This window comes from Lithobates pipiens, unplaced genomic scaffold (genome assembly GCF_037356315.1).
Source record: "Lithobates pipiens isolate NorthernLeopardFrog02 unplaced genomic scaffold, aLitPip1_a1.2 Scaffold_1, whole genome shotgun sequence".
In the NCBI taxonomy this organism is placed as follows: Eukaryota; Metazoa; Chordata; class Amphibia; order Anura; family Ranidae; genus Lithobates; species Lithobates pipiens.
In genome coordinates this window covers 21,343,459-21,365,363 of record NW_027507685.1, presented here as the reverse complement: position 1 = coordinate 21,365,363, position 21,905 = coordinate 21,343,459, and the positions used below count along the sequence as shown (strand labels likewise).

The following is a 21,905-nucleotide window of genomic DNA, read 5'->3' as shown; positions in this document are numbered from 1 at the left end:
ATGTAAACAAACAGCAGACCTGTGACCATTAGACTGAGGTAAGTCTACGTCTGTGGAGGGGGAGGTAGGTGAATGAAGGGAAGATGTGAACAGCTTTTTAAAGTGCGCCAATCCTTTAAATTTACAGCGGCCACTGCTTTACGACTCCAAAGCATTTTATTGGCCGTGGCACAGTGCAAGGCGTCGGATTGCTCGGCGCTGAAAAAGGGACTGCAGTTGAACGCAAACCGCTCACGTACCATGTGATATGAGCCGGGCACACAGGAGAACAGGCATTTTACCGCGTCGTTTGGTGGGACTGTGCTGGAATAGCCACCAAACGCCATCCCACCAAATCTGGTGTGAATGAACCTTTAGGTCCCCTTTCACACTGGGACGTTTTTAAGACGCTACAGCGCTAAAAATAGCGCCTGAAAAAATGTGGCCCCTTTCACTCCATTGCGAAAGCCGGAGGGCTTTCAGAACGGAGCGGTGCGCTAGCAGGACGGTGAAAAAAGTCCTGCTAGCCGCATCTTTGGTGAATCAATGGGACAGCGCAGCTATACCGCTGCTGTGTCGCTTTGCGGGCGGTTTTAACCCTTTTTCGGGCGCTAGCGGGGGTTAAAACCGTCCCGCTAGCGGCCGCATACCGCCGCTAAAACGACCGTAAAGCAGCGCTAAAAATGGCGCCGCTCCTGCCCCAGTGTGAAAGGGGTCTTAACGAGGTTGTAAACCTCCAAACAAAACCTGCAAGACAAAGGCATAATGAGCTAGCATGCATCACATGCCAGCTCATTATGAACTACTTACCTTAGAACGATGTCCTGGATTGGAGTCGGCACACCGCTGACATGTTTCCCGGAGATTGGCCACAGCCACGATTTACGTCACTCCAGTGCATGTGTACAGGAGCCGCCAGTCATGGTACGGGCCCTTTAGAAATGGAACAAGCAAGCCATTCCTTCAGTGTGCCGTATGCGCCGCTGACTGTTGTTGCGTAAATATCTTCTAATTGGTGCAAGTTTAGGAGATATTTACAGTACCTACAGGTAAGTCTTATTATAGGCTTAGCTATCGGTACAATTAAAGAGGAAGACTTTACTTCTACTTTAAAGCGGAGGTCCACCCTAAAATGGACCTTCCGCTCATCGGAATCCTCCCCCCCTCCGGCGCCACAATTGGCACCTTTCAGGGGGGAGGGGGTGCAGTTACCTGGATAATCCAGGTATCTGCACCCACTTCCGGGATAGCTCTCTAAGGAAAGGGGCGTAGATTACGCCCCTTTCCGCAAGTGCCCGCCCCCTTCCGCAAGTGCCCCGCTGCCTGCTGGGAAACACACAGATCCCAGAGGCAGCGGGGACCGTCCTCATTGCGCAGCGCGGCTCGCGCATGCGCAGTAAGGAACCGGGAAATGAAGCCGAAAGGCTCCATTTCCTGATTCCTATACCCAAGATGGCGGCGGCAGCACTCGAGTGACGATCTAGAGATCGGCTTCGGGTGCCGACATCGCGGGCGCGCAGGACAGGTAAGTGTCACTATTTTAAAAGTCAGCAGCTGCAGTATTTGTAGCTGCTGACTTTAAAAAAAAAAAAAAAACGCGGAGTCCCGGCGGACTCCTGCTTTAAAGCTGACAGGCAAGTTTTTTTATGACCCAGGAGACTTTAATGGTCTCTTCTGACAAAAATGCTTCCCTCTGCCTGTCGTCAGTAATGCACACTGAGCCGCAAGTGCACAGCTCGGCCTACAATGCAGGACCCAACCTGTGTCACTGTAATTTGACTCACATGCGCATGCGTGAGAGTGACATCCTCACAACCCAACCATTGAAGAGGTCGAACTCACAGAACCTATAACCTATACGAATACATAGCATTACCCACCCGAGGGTCCATTTTAGGTACAAAAAAAATCTGATTTTAAGGCTCTATTCACACTTGTAGGACTCCAAAGCCACACAACTTTGGATGGATGCAACTTGGACTTGACTTGTCCCTCTGCAAAGTCGGACCCACTGTTGCATGTATAACATTCAAGTATGAATTTTTCGTGCAACTTTTGATTGTTAACATTGAAGTCTTTGGTTCCCAAGTTGCATGAAAGTCAGAACAAAGTAGTGCATGAACTGCTTGGAAGCCACTGCGACTTTAAAGAGGAAGTGAACCCTGATGGGTTTACTTCCTCTTTGATTCCCTGCAAAGGTAAAGCATAATGGACTACTATGCATCACATAGTAGTCCATTATGTGCCACTTACCCGACACAGGAGTCATCCTCCATCTTTGCGCTGGGTCTCGCTGCCCCGGCGCTGTCAATCATCGGAGCTGCGATGACGTCACTCCCGCGCATGGGAGCCGCCACTCGCGGCATATCGCCGTTAACTGCAGTGCGCCTGCGTGCTGCTGTCTACGTCGCATGCGCCGTAGACAGCGGTGCCTGTCTTTTGGCAAATATCTCCTAAACCGTGTAGGTTTAGGAGATATTTCTTGGACCTACAGGTAAGCCTTAATCTAGGCTTACCTGTAGGTCAAAGTGTGTTGTAAGGGTTTACAACCACTTTAAGGCGCACGTATTTGTTTATCCTTGGAACACATGGGGTACGACTTGTCATGCGACTGTACAAAGTCGCATGATAAGGCGTACAAGTGTGAATGGGGTGTAATGCAGCTTTAAATGCAAATTTTTTGCCTTTAAAGCTATATTACACCCCAAAAGAGACTTGTACTTACCTAATCCCATACTCCCCTGGCAGCCAGTTTTCTCTGATGCTCCTATTTGTAGGTAGGCCCCCAACATCCATGCTTACAATGCAGGACTCCTGGACCTGCATTACGAATAATGACATCACAGTTGCGACAGCAGACTGGAGCACCAAAGAGAAGAGGCTTTAGGAAACTAGTTGCATGGAAGGAGCAATGGGTAAGGTTAGTAAAAGGTGCTTCAAACTGGTACCCTAGATAGAAATGCACTCCTTAACCCTTGCAGTGTGTCTGTTCACTGGGAATCCAGGTATATAGATAAATACACAGGTGAAGTATATAAATGAGCAGATTTATCTGGCAAAGGATTTGTATTTCTGTTCATCCAGTCCTCATATTTACACAGTTCTGCCACACAGTCTGGAAGGGCAAAAGACCTGATTTTTCTCCACTACAGTTCAGTAACACATACAGGTCTTGTCCTTTCCCCCAACCTGTTACTGAACAATGAGTGAAGAACTCCTCTTCCCATCACCTTGCTTCTGCTCCTATTAGCATGTTCTTTGTTAGCACTTGAGTACTGCAGCGCACCTGACTGTCTGTCTCCCTCAGCCTGAGCTCTGCTGCACAGGGACTGGACGAGGGTCAAATCCAGGTACCTAGACTTATTGCATTTGAAAAAGAATTCTAATGCCGCATACACACAACTGGACTTTCCAGCAGACTGGGTCCGACGGACTTTCGGCAGAGTTCCGAAGGATATTCCGAACTAACGGACTTGGCCACACACAATCGCACCAAAGTCCGGATTCGAACGTGATGACGTACAACTGAACTAGAGTAAGGAAGTTCATAGCCAGTAGCTGCCCTAGCGTCGGTTTTCATGCGTTGGAATAGCATACAGATGAATGGATTTCTCTATAGGAACTGGTTCCGGCGGAAAGATTTGAAACATGTTCTATTTCTAAAGTCCGTCTGATTTTTAGACAGCAAAAGTCAGATGGAGCCCACACACGATCAAATTGTCTGGCGGATTCGTTCCGTCTGACCTTTGCTGTCAAAGTCCGGTCGTGTGTAGACGGCGTTACAATGTATTCATGTATATTTTTAGATAGATTTTTACTCCAAAAGTGTTTTGTTAAAATTTGATAAAAAAAAAAAAAATATATATATATATATATATATATATATATATATATATATATATATATATATAATATCATATCATTTTTATTTTATTTTTTTACCCTCCCTGCCATACAAACGCTATACCTCTGCTGACACTCTTTCTTGCTGCTCTTGCCCTCAGGCTTGGGCCCTCTGTCTGCTCTATCGGACTGCACCATGCAGACATGCACATTTCTGAATGCTCCCTTTCACCCACATAGACTCCTCAGGAGGGTGGAGCCCAGAACCCTGGTCCTGTCTCTACAAAAAGACCCCCACACACCTGTGCCAGTTATTCCCAAAATCTGATCCCAGGACTGGAGATTTCATCCCATCCAGATCACTACAAAATCTAAGCCCTTGTACACACAGTCGGACATTCCGACGGAAAATGTCCGATCAGACTGTGTTTGTCGGATAATCCGACCGTGTGTGGGCTCCATCGGACTGTTTCCGTCGGAATATCCGACTGACAAAGTTTTAGAGCTGGGCTATAAAAATTTTCCCACAACATGATCCCATCAGACTTTGTGCGATTGTAGAGAATTCCAATCGGACCAAGTGCCACGCATGCTCAGATCAAATTCCTAGACCAAAGCTATTGGCTACTAGCCTGAATGTAGTCCCGTCGTAACAAAATAACGTCATCGCGTTACGAACAATCGGATTTTCCGACAACTTTGTCCGACCGTGTGTATGCAACACCAGTTTCGGACAAAATCCGACTGATTTTGTTGTCGGAATGTCCGACCGTGTGTACAAGGGTTAAGAGTTCCAAGGCCCCAAACCAGATATTAACAGCCTGTGAGGAAACCTCCAAAACAAGCATCCTGGAGCCCCTCAAGCTGCCTAGTTGAGAATCCTGGGTGATATACACCATGATAGGGAACCATACTGTCACAATGTGCTTTGTTCAGATTTCACATCTGAGGTTTACGACCACTTTAACAATCCAGTATAATTGATATGTTGGTGACTTTTTTTCTTAAAGAATCATACTTACCTAGGTGGATGCAGCATCGGTCCCCCAGTGCCTCTAATACTAAGAACGGAGTGATCGAACATCACTGATCACTCAGTTCTCACAGCTCCATGAGCAGAGAGCTAGTGAGCTGCTCTGCTCTGCCCCCATGCTGGGCTGTGGAGAAGGTAAGAGCCCCTGGCTCAGGCTCTCAGCGGCTTGCTTAGAGGCTGGGCTGGGTGCTGGTCCAGGCATGTGGGCAGATCCCGACTCCAATTTCGCGATTTCTGTGACATCAGCCAACAGTGGGCTGTCTGCCGAAAACGGGTGACAGGAGTGCAGAACAAACTGCACTCCTGTGATCCTCAGGAGGAGTACAGCCAAATGAGCTTTGGCTGTACTTTTTACGTTTTTGGAGTGGCGAGAGATTAGAACATCAATAAGGCTTTTACTGCTGTCTGCACCTCTGTTAGGCTTGGTTCACACCTATACAGTTTGCTTTTAATCTGTTACTGCAGTGCGTTTTGCTGTGCGTTTTCGCACATGCAATTTTGTTGTGATATTTGCAGTCCTTTTTTTTTTTTTTTCTTTGACCTATTTGTTGTTGGACGGATTAAAAACTTAAAATCGTGGCAAAAAAGCATGGCAGGCATCTCCTTTTGAAATCTATTGATCTACAAAAACTAAATAAGTTTTGTGTTTACAAAAGTCTGTGACCCTTTCCAAAAAAGCATAGGTGTGAACGTGCCCCATAGGAAACCATGTTAAATGAACTGTAGTGCGTTTTGTGCAAAAAGCACTAAAAACACGTAGGTGTGAACCAGACCTTATAGAGATTCACCCTCTGTACTTGTCCTGTTTACCGTTATCACTGAAAGTAAAAGAAAATCCCAAACTTTAGGTTGTCTCCAGGAAAGTAATAGAAGGGAAATCGTCCAATGGGGACACTAGTTCTGGGACCCTTGTGACAACCAGACATTCCCTCATTTTGGAGAGATTTCCACTCACTTCCTGTTTTGAGTATGGGACAGGAAGTGCAGGGAAACATTTCCCCAACGGGACACAGATGGCACAAATAAAGATTGTAACTCCCTTATTCTATCCAAAAAAAATAAATGTTGGTTTTACTTCTGCTTTAACCACTTGCCGCCCGCCCACCGCGGGGCGGTTCGGCTCGGCTCTCTATCTGGGTGGACATTGCCCAGAACGGACACGGCGCGACCCCCGATCTCTGTAAAGAGCCGATGACATGGCTCTTTAGCCATGTGATCGACTGTCCGATAGAGGTCGACCGATATATCGGCTGATATTTGCCATTTTTTAATTAATCAGCATCGGCTGATTGAGCTGATAAAAAGGCAGATTTAGAACAGTGGGACTTGGAAATGACTTCTGTAATAGAAGTCAGTGTAAGTTGCCTGAGTCGTCATAGAAACGTCTTTCCTCCTCTCTGGGCAGCCTGCCAAGAAAAGAACAGAAAGATACAATGTTTACACTTATGAATGAAGTCATCTCAGTGTGTAGAAGTTCTCAGTTCAACCATTTAAAGAGGAAGTAAACCCTTCCAAACAACTTGGACCTATAGGTAAGCCTAGATTAAGGCCTACCTGTAGGTCCAAGCAATATCTCCACAACCTATATGGTTTAGGAGATATTTGCCCGAAAATGGGCACCGCTGTCTACGGCGCGCAGGCGCACTAAATGCGGCAAATCCAAGAATGGATTTGCCAAATTTTTCGACTCCCGTGCGCATGCGCGGGAGTGACGTCATCAAGGCTTCGCCGTATGGCAGCGGCGGAGCTGCGAGACACGACTCCCGTGCGCATGCGCGGGAGTGACATCATCGCGGTTGCGCCGCTGTGATTCGTCGGAGCTGCGAGACGCCACAAGCAACATGGATGCGGCGGACTACAGGGGACAGAGGCGACTTCGCTGGCTCCTGTGTCAGGTAAGTGACACATAATGAGCTACTATGCGATGCATAGTAGTCCATTATGCTTTACCTTTGCAGGGAAAGAAAGAGGAAGTAAACCCATCAGGGTTTACTTCCTCTTTAAAGACTAAATCTTTTCTGACACTTGTTGCTTACAAGTAAAAGTCCTGTATTTTCTGCCAGAAAATCACTTAGACCCCCCAAAAAGTATATATATTTTTTTAGCAGAGATCCTAGGGAATAAAATAGCGGTTGTTGCAACATTTTATGTCACACGGCATTTGCACAGAGGTCTTTCAAATGCATTTTTTTGGGGGGGAATACACGAAATGATTTAAAAAAAAAAAAAAAAAACGAAAACAGTAAAGTTAGTCCATTTTTTTTTTTTTTTTTTTTTTTTTTTTTTTTTTTTTTTTCGTCCAAAAGTTTTGAGTACTTGTTTTTATTTTATAGGCTGCTTGCACACTGGAGCGGGCAGGCGTTGATGGTAAAATGTTGCTAGTTTTAGCAGTGCTTTACCATCATTTTAGCGGTGCTATTCGGCTGCTAGTGGGGTGCATATAACCCTAGCTAGCGGCCGAAGAAGAGGTTAAATGCGCCCGTGAAGCACCGCTGCCAAATCGCATTGCATGCACTTAGGCAGTGGTGCCCATTAATATCAATGGGCAGGAGTGGTGGAGAAGCGGTATACACCACTCCAAACGTGCTGCTTGCATCGCCTCAGTGTGAAAGCACTCTGTCTTTCACACAGACTGCAGGGGAGCCGTTTTGCAGGCACTTTACAGGCGCTATTTTTAGCCCAAAAGCGCCTAAAAAAAAACGCCCCAGTGGGAAAGGTGTCTGTTAGGTTTTATGAGATGAAGGGGGATAAAAAAAATAAATAAAAAAAATAAATAAAAAAAATCGGCATCATATATCGGCCATCGGCCGCCATGATTTCTAAATATCGGCATCGGCCAGAGAAAAACCCATATCGGTCGACCTCTACTGTCCGATTACCCCCAGTCACATGCAGCAAGGATCCTGATGAGTGCAGAAACACGAGCACATTACCCCTATTCTTCACTCACTCCACTGGCTTCCTGTCTCCACCAGGATTGGGTACAAGGTTTCTCTCCTCACACCAATGTATCTATGGACATGCCCCACTCCCCCCATCTTAAAGAACTCCTCAAACCCTCCCGGGGCGTGCATCACGGCGATCGTTGTTGCGGTGTGTCAGTCTGATACACCGCAACACCGATCTAGGTAAAGGGTCTCTGACAGAGAATCTTTACCACATGATCAGCTGTGTCCAATCACGGCTGATCCCAGTGTAAATGGGGAAGAGCTGTTGATCGGCCTTTCCTCACTCGCGTCTGTCAGAGTAGAGAAGAGACGATCGGCTGCTCCTCTGACAGGGGGGGATCGGTGCTGATTGTTTATCAGTGCAGCCCAACCCCCGAGGATGCCCACACTGAACCACCAGGGATGCCACCGATGGCCACCAGGGATAACAATCGGTGCCCACAATGGAGATTGTAAGCTCTTCTGAGCAGGGCCCTCTAAATCCTCTTGTATTTAATTGTATTGTCTCCCTTTTATATTGTAAAGCGCTGCGTAAATTGCTGGCGCTATATTAATCCTGAATAATAATAATAATAACCAGTGATGCCCATCAGTACCATCCATTAGTGTACATCAGTGCCACCTCATCGGTGCCCATCAGTGAAGGAGAAAACGTACTTGTTTACAAAATTTTGCAACAGAAACAACATTTTCGGTCTTTTTTTTTTTTTTTTATTTTTTTTTTAGCAAAAAATAAAAACCGCAGAGGTGATCAAATACGACCAAAAGAAAGCTCTATTTGTGGGAACAAAATGATAAAAATTTAGTTTGGGTATAGAGTATCATGACCGCGAAATTTTCATTCAAAGTGCGACAGTGCTGAAAGCTGAAAATTGGTCTGAGCAGGAAGGTGTATAAGTGCCTGGTATTGAAGTGGTTAAATACCACCAAAAGAAAGCTCTATTTGTACGAAGAAAATGATTAAAACTTTCACATGGTTACAGTATAGTAAGTATAGTGTGACCGTGCGATTGTCATTCAAAGTGTAAGAGTTCTGAAAAATGGCCTGGGCAGGAAGGGGGTGAAGAAGCGCCCAGTAATGAGGTGGTTAAACTGCCCCTTGAAGCAGGACCAGCAAGTCCTCTGATGACGATGTGCTGCACATTTGACAGTAATTTGGTATTTTTCTTTTTTTATGGCTTGCTATCCTATAGCTCCGATTTATCATCTCGTCAGTGCTGACAGCAGTTTTCATTTGTATTCTGCACTACACTTGCACACTTTGCAAAGCTACATGACTTTTGTTTTCTCTTTTAGCTGTGGTAGGTGCTCTTGAAGGAAAAGACTGCAGAGAAGCAGTGAATGTAATACAACAGAATACGGCGCTATCTCAAGAACAGCTTAGTTTTATCATTGCTGGAGCTTACACACTGCTGCGAGTGGCACTCCGACTTCCAGTATCGACACTTAAACAAGAAGTAAGTCATTTCCAACTGAAACGTTGGCTTGGGGGGCGGGGGGGGAAGTACTATGTAAAGTTATTGGCTTTGTAACTAGGATGTTAAGTTCCAGTGCTTTTAACCACTTCAGCCCCGGAAGGATTTATCCCCTTCCTGACCAGAGCACTTTTTGCGATTCGGCACTGCGTCGCTTTAACTGACAATTGCGCGGTCCTGCAACGTGGCTCCCAAACAAAATTGACATCCTTTTTTTTTTTTTTTTTTTCCACAAATAGAGCTTACTATTGGTGGTATTTGATCACCTCTGCGGTTTTTACTTTTTGCGCTATAAACAAAAAAACTGCGACAATTTTGAAAAGAACGCAATATTTTTTACTTTTTGCTATAATAAATATCCCCAAAAAAATCTATAAAAAAAACAAAATAAATATTTTTTTTTCCCCTCAGTTTAGGCCGATACGTATTCTTCTACATATTTTTGGTAAAAAAAAAATTGGTTTCCGCAAAAGTTAGCATCTACAAAATAGGGGATAGTTTTATGGCATTTTTATTAATAATTATTTTTTTACTAGTAATGGAGGCGATCAACCATTTTTATCGTGACTGCGACATTATTGTGGACACATCAGACAATTTTGACACGTTTTTGGGACCATTGGCATTAATACAGCAATCAATGCTATAAAATTGCATTGATTACTGTAAAAATGACACTGGCAGTGAAGGGGTTAACCCCTAGGGGCGGGGAGGGGTTAAGTGTGTCCTGGGGGAGCGTTTCTAACTGTCTGGGGGATGGGCTAGCAGTGACACGACACTGATCGCTGCTCCCCGATGACAGGGGGCAGACAATCGGTGTCCTGTCACTAGGCAGAATGGGGAGATGCTGTTTACATCGGCATCTCCCCGTTCTACAGCTCCGTGACACGATCGCGGGTATCCCAGCGGCGATCAAGTCCGCGGGCGCGGTCACGGAGCTTGCGGCAGACGCGCGCGGCGGGAAATTCACGGGTACGTTACTTTGCCCAGCCGTGTCATTCTGCCGACATATATATGCTGACAGCGGTCGGCAAGTGGGTTAAAGAGGTTGTAACATCCCCCCCCCCCCAAAAAAAGAGAAAAAAAAATCCTGTTCCCTTAAAACAGGTTAAACAGCATAGTGTTTGTGCTGTCTAATCTGTCCCTCTCTGCGTTGGGGAAAAAAAAAACTGATTGATCCTGCCTGTACCTGTGACCCTCCTTAGTGGGCTGACCACAGTAATCATGGCTGCTGATCCCTGATATCACGGTCAGCTTACGTGCCTCCATCATTCCGCTGCTCTTCTCTCTCTCTCTCCTCCTACTTGTCCTGCTTCCTGAACAAAATCAAGTGGGGCTGATTGACTGAGGTCCATATCGTTACATTATCCATCTGCCTCATTCATAGGACACAGCTACCTGTGAATGGCTGGCTGAGCATCGCTCACCTCAACTTAATTTTCTTTGAGGAAGTAGGGATGAGCTCCAGCGTATTCGCATACGCCACGTGCAGAGCCCGCCAGGAAGTCGGTGCACCGCTGTGCTAATCACAGGCAGTGAGACCTTTCCCGGTAACTGCAGCCGCACATCGGGACAATGTCTCACTGCCTGTGATTAGTGCAGCGCTGCGCCGACTTCCTGGCAGGCTCTGCACGTGGCGTATGCAAACACGCCTTAGCTCATCCTTATTGGGAAGTTCCTGTCTCGTTGCTGGAACACAGCGCGGTATATAGCTCAGGCTACATACAGTGCTGACAGCCGCTGCATCTGTTAGTGTAATAAATAGTTCATTTAGAAACTGGAGTTCTGCTATAAGGCATTTCCATGAGAAAGCTAAACACAAATCCTTATATGCTGAGATACAAGTCTTGGCCCTTGTACACACGGTCAGAGATCCCGACGGAATGTGTCCGATTGGACCGTTTTGTCCGATATTCCGACTGTGTGTGGTCTACATCGGACTGTTTCGGTCGGATACCAAATTTTCCAACTTGTTGGTAAAAAAATTTTCCAACAAAATGCTCCGATCGGACATACTCCGATCATGTGTAGAGAATTCCGATCGGACAAAGTGCCACGCATGCTCAGATCAAATTCCTACACCAAAGCTATTGGCTACTAGCGCGAACGTAGCCCCGTCGTAACGAAATAACGTCACCACATTCTGAACGATCGCATTTCCCGACACCTTTGTCCGACCGTGTGTATGCACTAGTTTCGGACAAAATCCGACGGACAGAATCTGACGGATTTGGTTGTCGGAATCTCCAACCGTGTGTACAAGGGCTAAGCCCTTGTACACACGGTCGGACATTCCGACGGAAGATGTCCGATCAGACCGTGTTGTCGGATAATCCGACCGTGTGTCTGTGGGCTCCATCGGGACTGTTTCCGTTGGAATATCCGACCGACAAAGTTTGAGAGCTGGATATAAAATTTTCCAACAACATGATCTGATCGGAATTTGTCGGAACGTGTGTAGAGAATTCCGATCGGACAAAGTGCCACGCATGCTCAGATCAAATTACGAGACCAAAGCTATTGGCTACTAGCCTGAGCGTAGTCCCGTCGTAACGAAATAACGTCATCACGTTCTGAACGATCGGATTTTCCAACAACTTTGTCCGACCGTGTGTATGCAACACCAGTTTCGGACAAAATCCCATGGATTTGGTTGTCGGAATGTCCGACCGTGTGTACAAGGGCTTAGGAAAAAGAAGTGCGAGACTTTAATTGAAATTCTAAAGCTGGTTATACGCCAGCAGATTTTTGAAGGGACATTTCATACCAAAGATCTCATCAGTACATTCAGTGACTTGATAAATGCTGTATGAAATTACTTACATAAACTGTAAGAAATGTGTTCATTCAAGCAAAAATTTTCCACCCTACTCTGAATTTTCTCATCACTGGAGTCAAAAACTAAATTTTATTTACCCCACCAACCATTAGAGATTTAAAATGAGTGTTCTTGAAGTGGAACTTCACTCTCCCAATCAACATTGATTGTTTTTAGGCAGCGAGCATTAGTAAATAGATGGGAAAATATATCATACTTCTTCAGTTACCTCCTGATTTATTTTTTATTTTATTTTTTGCCTAGGTAAATCATGTCCTAAATCCCAGGAGTCTTCAGGAGGAGGGGAGAGGAGAAGGGTTTTTTGAGCTAAGCACACTCCTCTGCCTGCATACTTGAGCTAGGGGCAGATGGATTCCAGGAAGTAAATGCTACATGAATCATCTGCCCTTACTCAAGATGGCCACAGCCAGAAATGCAGCTTAGAATATTTAGAAAAAATGGTTGCAAGAATGTGCCTGTAAGTACCTTTTAAACTTTTGCATTTCATTTTATTTGCTGAGGAGCCCCTTTAATTCATTGCCTGCATGGGCCTCAGCTTCTTTTCTCCCCCACACTATTCATCAGTCAATTACAAGAGCCTTTGTTGGCCAGTGAGGCTCTGACACTAGATCGTTGAAGGTGGGAGGGTTATTGGCTTACATGGAAGCTCCCCTTATCACCATTCAAATTAAAGAAATGATAGTTTCAGATTGTTTTTAGAGAGGTTGTAAACCCTTGTGTTTTTTCACCTTAATGTATCCTGGCAGTGACTGGCCCCCCAGCCAAACCACCACCCCCCCCCCTGCTTTACTTACATGGGCCCTGGTATTTTTTTACACGGCAGAGGCGCGCTCATCCTCTGCTCGGAGTTCTCTGCTCTTGACTGGATAGATAGCAGACCAGCCATTGACTCCCGCTGCTGTCAATCAAATTCAATGACGTGGGGGGTGGTGCCGAGTCCGGCATTCATGTCTATGGACGCAAATGCTGGAGTCAGGAGCGCACCCGCAATTTAACCCCCTCCCGGGAGAGCGCTTCTCCTAGGGGGTTATCTGATGTGGGGAGAAGCTGCGAGAGCTGCAGAGGGACCACGGAAGAGGATGTTCGGGGGCTACTCAACAAAACGAGCTGCACGGTGGAGGCAAGTATGATAGATTTTTTTTTTTTTTTTTTTTTTTTTTTAATAAACATAACTTTTACAATCACTTTAACCTTTTGCTGCAGATTCCAAAAAGTATCATTCATGATGTGGGTTTTTTTTTTTTTCTTTTTTTTTCGTGATGAATTTTCATAGGCATTTAAAGAAGACTTGAAAGAATTAAGGTAAGGCCCATGTAAAGCCAGAAAAAGTGCTTGTTCTTTTCCAAAGTATATTCAGTTTTCTTTACATTCAAATCACATTCTGCAACTCCACTTATCAAACAGAAGTTTTCAATAAGAAAATAAAGTAATAGGTACAGCACTATTATAATGCATACATTTAATCCGCGGTGAACGAATATCGGTGCATATAATTCATAAATAGTGCAGAAGTGCTAATGTATATGTCCAATTAGCATAAAGTTCATTACAATGCAATATAGTGTCCAGTGCTCCAATTTCCTTATAAATGTAACTGCACAAGTCAAGCCCACCACCGATGTCAACACTCAGATCTGTTTTCCTCTGATGCTCATCTCCGTGTATTGCACACAGCCTGTGTCTGGGAATAAACTTCCAAACAAACGAGAACTCATCAGATGTTTTGACCCTTTCATACAAAGTGGGTCAAAAATATGCTTTATATTCTCCTAGGAACAGCTTTCCTCTATGCGCTGGTCTCTGTGCCTCTTTTATAATGTTTCCAGTCTCGTAGCCCTTTGCTTTCCATTCCCCCTTTTTTCCTCATCAAAGCATACCATATGGATCACAAGAGGCGTGCCATAGCATAAAATCCTTTTTTTAACCACTTCCCACCCGGCCAATGCACATATACGGCCGGGTGGGAGCCGTCTACTCCTGATAGGATGTTCAGGAACGTCCATCAGAAGGAGCGGGATCGCGCGCCCACGCAGCGGCGCGATCCCGATGCGCCCGTGTCACCCGAACACGGCGCATCGCAGATCGGCAGGAGGGCTCTGTAATTGGCCCTCCTGATCACATGACGGCCGTGTCCAATCACGGCCGTCATGTGATGTAAACAAACAGCCGGTTGCTAGGCAATCGGCTCCTCCTCTCCTCACACAGAAGTCATCGCTGAGGAGAGCAGATCACTGCAGCCGGCTGATGATCAGTGAATATGAGCTGTTTTTTACAGCTTTTTACTCACTGATCACCAGTCTAGTGTAAACACACCACACAGTATAAACACAATGTCCCCGCACATGTCCCCAAAACATACATGTCCCCAAATAATAAAAACACATGTCCCTAATAATAAAAACATGTCCCCCACATATGTCCCACTAAAATCACATGTCCCAATGATTATCTGCACACATATGTACGTGATCACCTGCACACATATGTACATGATCATTTGCGTACATATGTCCGTGATCACACAAACCAATTATTATACACTTAACGGAATTTTTTTTTACCAAAAACATGTAGCAGAATTCATTTTGGCTTAAATTTATGACAACATTTGATTTTATTGGATTTCTTTTAAAATAGAAAAAAGAAAATATTGTTTTTTTTCCCAAATTTCCGCTTTTTTGCGCTTATATCGCAAAAAATAAAAAACCGAGTCGTGAATAAATACCACCAAAATAAAGCTCTATTTGTGCGAACAAAATGATAAAAATTTCATTTGGGTACAGTGTAGCATGACCGCGCAATTGTCACTGAAAGCGCTAGAGCGCTGAGAGCTGAAAATTGGGCTGGGAAGGAAGGGGGTGAAAGTGCCCTGTATTGAAGTGGTTAAAAACATATAAAAGAATTACACTCACATATGTTTGTGCCTCATCCCAGCTGGTTACAGCAGCTTAGTATTGTTTAGGTGCCGGTGTCCTATCATATACAGTCCCCCATCGGATAGTGTCCACTGTGTACTGCGCATGCGCAATACACCGCACACACAGATTCCAAAAATAGCCGAAGATGAACGGCGCCTGCGCCGTGAGTCCAGGTTCTAGCCCCACCATCCAAGTGGACATAGAGTTTGGAATATAAAAGAGCTGAGCGCAGCGAGGCCGACCCCGAAGCGTGGCGAGCCCACGAGGAGCCCTCTAATTTTCCTAGCCCTATATCTGCTTGGATGGTGGGGCTACCCCCTCGACTCACTCGAAGCTTCTTCTGCTCTGTACTGCGCAAGCGACACTATATGATGGCCGGACTGAATATGCCAGAACACCTGCTCCTCTAGCTAATTGGTGTGAGCAGGTCATCAGGGATGATAATGATGAAACGCGTTGGACGGCCCAGACGCTGGCCTCATCTTTTACAGGAGACCCACTTGCAACGATCAGCTGGTGGAGCTGGCTCCTAAGCAGTACTGAGCTGCTGTAGCCAAGAGGAGGCACAAACGTATGTGAGTGTAATTATTTTATATGTTTTTTATTATGGTTTTAAAATTAAATAGGATTGTATGTTGTGGCACCCTTCCTGTTCTCTGTGGTATGCTGTGATGAGGAAATAAGGGAGAATGGAAATCAAAGGGCTATGAGACCAGACCCAATGTAATAGAGGCACAGAGAGAGCTGCATATTTGTGTGATTTTTTTTTTTTTTTTTTTTTTTTTTCGTTTGTAAGGAAATTGAAGCACTGGACTAGCAGTTTTGCACTATTTATGAATTCTATGCACTAATATTAGTTTACTCTAGATTTATTCAATCTATCTCTGTACCTATTGGTTTATTATGATATCTTGTAGAGCACCTGAGGTGTGTGTTCTCTTTTTTTTTTTTTTTTTTTTTCTTATTAGTGGTGCTTAAATCGTTATTGTTCTAAACAGCACTTTTAGACCCCTTTTACACTGAAAGCGGCGCTCATTTTAGTGGTGCTTTTCAGCCACTAGCGGGGCACCTTTAACCCCAAAGAAGGCATTAAAAACCCTGTGTTGCGGCGCTTCTGAAGTGCTTTGGAAGCACTGCCCATTCATTTCAATGGGCAGAGCATTTTGGGAGTGCTGTCTACAGCGCTCTCAAACCGCCCCAAAAATGCTGCTTGCAGGACTTTTCCTAACGTCCCACAAGCACACTTCCCCAGTGTGAAAAGACACACTGAAATGAATGGGAGGCGGTTTTCAGATGCTATTTCCAGTGCTAAAACGCCTGAAAAGCGCCTCAGTGTGAAAGGCGTCTTACTCACTGTATCTGTTAACGTAATCACACAGCATTGGGGCGTTGGCGGTAAAGCGCCACTTTACCGTAGTTTTTAGCGGCGCTATTTGGCCAATAGCAGGGAGGTTTTAACCCCTGCTAGAAGCCGGAAAAAAGGGTTAAAACCGCCTGCATAACGGCACTGCCCCATTGTTTTCAATGGGAAGGGGCGCTTTAGGATCGGTCAATACAGCGCTCCAAAGATGCGGCTTGCAGGACTTTTTGTACTGTCCTGCATGCGCACCGCTCCAGTGTGAAAGCCCGAGGGAGGGAGGGAAGGGAGGGAAGGAGACACAGGAGAGGTGCTTTACAGGCGCTATGTTTAGAGCTGTAGCGCCTCTAAAGTGCTTCAGTGTGAAAGTAGCTTAAGAGATGTATAGAAAAATACACAGAGCTATTCTTCCCGTGAAACTGCATTTACACTTAATTTGGGTGAATGATGGCAAAACGGAATAATATGGAATATTTTCTCTCCAGGTCAGATGTTCTTCATTCATAAGAATAGCTTGAATTAGAAAAATACCATATTATGGCAACTAGATGGAGCTGATGATCTTAGGGAAAAACATACTTATATTCGCCATTCTTATGAATGAATGCATTCACACAGAACGTATGTATATGTAGTTTTGCAGGACAAATTGTTCTGAAAATAATTTTCATAAATGCACCCCTAGGTATGGTTGCTCATGGTATCCACTCGGCTTACAGCTGTCTGCAGAACTGAAAATAAAACTATTCTGAGGCTCGCTATATTTCTGGTACATCAGCTGTTAAAGTGGTTGTAAACTCTTATATTTTTATTTATACTTACAGGTAAGGTTATAATAAAGCTTACCTGTAGGTAAAATGAATATCTCCTAAACGTGCACCATTTAAGAGATATTCTAGCAAGCAGCAGCCAGTGACGTCACCAGCGCATGCTCTGAAGGAACGGCATACCCGTGCGGTTCTTTCAGAGCTGTGTGCCATGGCTATGACGTAATCGTGGCTCGGCCAGTCAGATGGCAGGAGCCTGCAAACCCGGAAGGAAGACCGGGTGAAGTTGGAAGCCTCTGCATTGGTGACTGCATGCCACTGAAGGGCTTTGTTTTAACCTCCCTAGCGGTAATCCCGAGTCTGGCTCGGGTTGGGAATTTACTAGCAGGAGCGGTAACCCCGAACCAGACTCGGGATTGCTTCGCTGGATGCAGGGGAGGACACAGGGAGACTTGCCTACCTTGTCCCCTGGATCCAGCGATGTCCCCCGCGCTGTGTGATCGAGCTGTCCTCCGCTCGATTCACAGTGCCGAATGCCGCCGAGCTCCGTTCCCTGCGACGTTACGACGCACGGGAGTGGAGAACTGCGGCAAATTCAAAAAAGTAAAAAGACACAAAACACACACAGCACTGTAATCTTACAGATTACAGTACTGTATTAAAAATTACACACCCCCTTTGTCCCTAGTGGTCTGTGCAATGCCCTGCATGCACTTTTATATTATAAATACTGTTTTTTTTTCTGCCTGGAATTTGGAGATTGTCCATAGCAACCAGAAAGTGTCCCTTTTTCAGTGTTTTAGGATTTGATTACATTATTGAATAATTTTTATTATTCTTTATTATATTATAAACTTTATCATACCCGGGATGTCTGCTAGACTCTGGTTTGAAGAGATTTAAGAGCGTTATTCCTAAGAATTACAGGACTACAAAATAAAACGCCAGATTTCCATGCAAAATAATTGTACCGCTTTCAGCACCTAATTCCAGACTGAATCATACCGCCAGGGAGGTTAAGGTAAGTCTTTCATAATGTGCTAGTATGCAGTGCAGGGAAAAAATAACTGCACTGTGAACTATTGTTTCCCAATAAGCAGAAACTCTGCTGTGCAATATACACCGAAAGAAAAATGTGGTAATGTATAGAGCTGTGCTGTCTAAACTAATATAGTGAAAATATATGACGGATATAAACCAATATACTAGTAAACCAGTGATGAGCAACCTATATGTAGTGATCCATTACATAAACACATCATATACACCAGTGAAAAAAAAAAAATACATATATTTTAATATTCGTCCACAGGAACTGCTATAGGTTAGAAAAAATCATCTAGATCGGGTAGCATATAAAATCAACACGCCACCTGCGCAGACGAAGGTGCGTATAATCGTTCGATGAGTATCCTCGTCGTGATGATAATAAATCGGATTGACACACAAAGCGTTTCTCCACCACCGCACACTTACCAGCTTGCACAAGCAGAATCGCTTGTGGCTAATGCCCAGCCAGAGCCTTTTCCTCCAGGTGGCAAATCGGACCAGATGAGCTTTCTAAACACATCGGCAAAGGATATTCATACAAGGATCTTCCCTCAGGCACCATGTTCATAGCTTACTGGGGCATGCATGCAGAGCTGGAGACACAGTGGTGCTGGAGTATTATTTTTCATATTAAGCTAATGATTGGTTGCTAGGACCATTGCAGAGATGTATTTGTAGTTTATATACTCTGAGATTGCCATTGTTACATCTTCATCTATGTGTTTTTTTTTGTAGAATTCCTGATGATTTTATCGGTGACTTTTCTAATATTGTTTATGGAAACAGGTATGAAACTAAATTGAACAACCTGCTAAATATTTTATGTCCACGTTACTAACGCTTCATGTACACTGCTGCTGGTAAACGGATGTTTAGGAGCAGTTGGGGTTTTTTTTGTTTTTTTTCAGCTGCCCCTGAACTCTCCTCTCTTATCTTATCAGTACATGTACACGGGGCTGTTTATAGTTGTTTCTAGGCAGTTGAGTTTAGAAGTATTGCGAAAAAAATGTGTTCAGAAGGGATGTTCACAAGCACTTGAAATACAAAATCTCTGTAACAGCTTGTAAGCGCATTAATTTGCATTTTAGTTTACAGACGTTTTTTTATTTTTGACAGTTAAAAAAAAAAAAAAACGCTTCTAAACGCAAATGCGGCAAAACTGACATTTTTAAGCATCTATTACTATCTGACAAGTTAAATCCTTCAGGAGAGGTTTTAAAATGTCACATGTACATTAAGCCTAAGCCCTTGTACACACGGTCGGACATTCCGACAACAAAAAACGTTGGATTTTGTCCGACGGAATTTGTCGGAAACTGGTATTGCATACACACGGTCGGACAAAGTTGTTGGAAAATCTGATCGTTCAGAACATGATGACGTTATTTAGTTACGATGGGACTACGTTCAGGCTAGTAGCCAATAGCTTTGGTCTAGGAATTTGATCTGAGCATGCGTGGCACTTTGTCCGATCGGAATTCTCTACAAAAAATTGGACAAATCCGATCGGATCATGTTGTCGGAAAATTTTATAGCCCAGCTCTAAAACGTTGTCGGTCAGATATTCCGACAGAAACAGTCCGATGGAGCCCACACACACACGGTCTGATTATCCGACAACACAGTCCGATCTGACATTTTCCGTCGGAATGTCTGACCGTGTTTACAAGGGCTAAGACTTTTTTCACGCGGGGTTGTCCGGTTTGATGGACTTCGCTTGCTCAGCGGTGATCGCTCTGTTGATCCCCGCTGAGCTGGTGGATGACGGGTCTGCCTCTGCCCACTGTGCAGGGACGGACTTGTCGGAGCTCCGCTCTCCTCTATGGAGGATTGGATGAAAACTGATCCGCCTGCCGTTTTCAAACGATCTGCCATATGGATGAAAAATAGGGTTTCCATCCCTCTGCATTTAGCGGATCAGATGTCAGCAGACAAGTCACCACTGACATCCATCGCTCCATCTCCATAAAGGCAAATGGAGCGTCCGTTCAGGTCCACCTGAAAAACTGACAGGTGGACCTGAATGGTCCGCATATGTGAAAGAGCTCTAAGATGACGATTCTTGACAAATCTGGTTGCCAGGCAGCTTTGATTGCCAAGCAAGACAATAATTGCACTATCTGCTTTCTGAAGAAAATGAATTGTTATTAAGCCCTGGTTCACATTGATGCTACTTCAAGTGAAATCACACGATTTCAAAGTAGCAAGGTCAGCGTGATTTCAGGTGATTTCAGACATCTGTGTGGCTTCATACACAGATGTCTATTGAAGCCGCACCTGAAATCGGTAGTAACTACTTTTGCAAATCGGCACGGTGCCGCAAAATCGGCGTTGCACCCATTGGAACAGTGCCATTGCCGCCAATAGGCTGCGACTTGTCATGCAATTTGATCTCAATCGCATGACAAATCACTCCAATGTGAACCTAGGCTAAAGTGTGTTTTAAAGCTACTTGTTTCCATTTTGGAAAGAATAAGGTATTATTAAAACCCCTTCAGGTTGTGTTTTTGTTTTTTTGTAATTGGTGTCTCATTTGAGAGATTTCACTTGGCTTTCTGTTAAATGGCTACAACAGGAAGTAAAAGAAAATCTGACAGTTGTCACTAGAGCAAGTGTCCCCACTGGAAGATTCCTCTCTATTACTCTTTCGGTAACAACTCAAATCTTTTGATTTTCTTGCTTTCAGTCCCAGTGACTGCGTTCACCCATCACGAATAGTGTAAATCTTCCCTAGCGAGGATATGGACATCAGAGTTCTAACCCTTAACCAGAATTAGAAAAATTAGCTTTATGTACTTTATCAATATTGTATGTATGTATATGTATGTGTGTGTATATGTGTGTGTATATATATATATATATATATATATATATATTATTTTTTTTTTTTAATACAACATTTCCTAATTACCTCTCCAAACAGAAAAATAGCCTGCAAATACACTAGGGCAGTAATGGCGAACCTTGGGATCCCAGATGTTCTGGAACTACATTTCCCACTCTGCAGTGTAGGTGAGCATGATGGGAAATGTAGTTCCAAAACATCTGGAGTGCCAAGGTTCGCCATCATTGCGCTAGGGGTAATTTTATTAAAATACATGTTTTACTTAGGTGAACTTGTGTTCACTTTAACATCCAACCATTTTCAGACACATTTGTGCTCATATTGGATGGTTGAAGTTAAGTTCATAATACAGATCTAAGTGAAATATTTAGTATGTTTTAAGTAAGTTTAGCCCAGCCAGCTATCCTGAAAAGTCTGCTTTTTACAGAAAAGCATGTATGTAATAATAAAAAAATAAAAAAAAAGTGTGTGTGTATGTGTATATATGTGTATATATATGTGTGTGTGTGTGTGTGTATATGTATATATATATATATATATATATATATATATATATATATATATATATATATATATATATATATATATATATATATATATACACACACATTATATCTCACACACACACTTATTTATTATTATTATTTCACAGTTTTCGTTTTAGATTTACATTTGTGATATGCTTAGTGGTCAACACGTATACCTTGCAGCACTGGGTTCCTTGGTTCAAATCTCATCCAGAAACCTACCTGTGTAGAGTTTACATGTTCTCCCTTACTCCAAAGACATGCTGCCAGGTCTATTGGTTCCTGTGTAACTTGGCCCTAGTAATTCTGTACAAATTGGCTATG

General features: G+C 44.0%; 1 protein-coding gene across 1 annotated transcript in view; it reads left to right on the top strand.

Annotated features, from left to right (window-relative positions):
• The window catches only part of COMMD5 (COMM domain containing 5), a 36,276-nt gene that overhangs the window by 571 nt on the left and 13,800 nt on the right, over positions 1–21,905 (top strand). Inside the window, exons 2-4 of the mRNA XM_077484712.1 lie at positions 9,100–9,260; positions 13,391–13,419; positions 18,945–18,995. Coding sequence (XP_077340838.1) covers positions 9,100–9,260; positions 13,391–13,419; positions 18,945–18,995 — 241 coding nt within the window. The remainder of the gene's footprint in view (positions 1–9,099; positions 9,261–13,390; positions 13,420–18,944; positions 18,996–21,905) is intronic.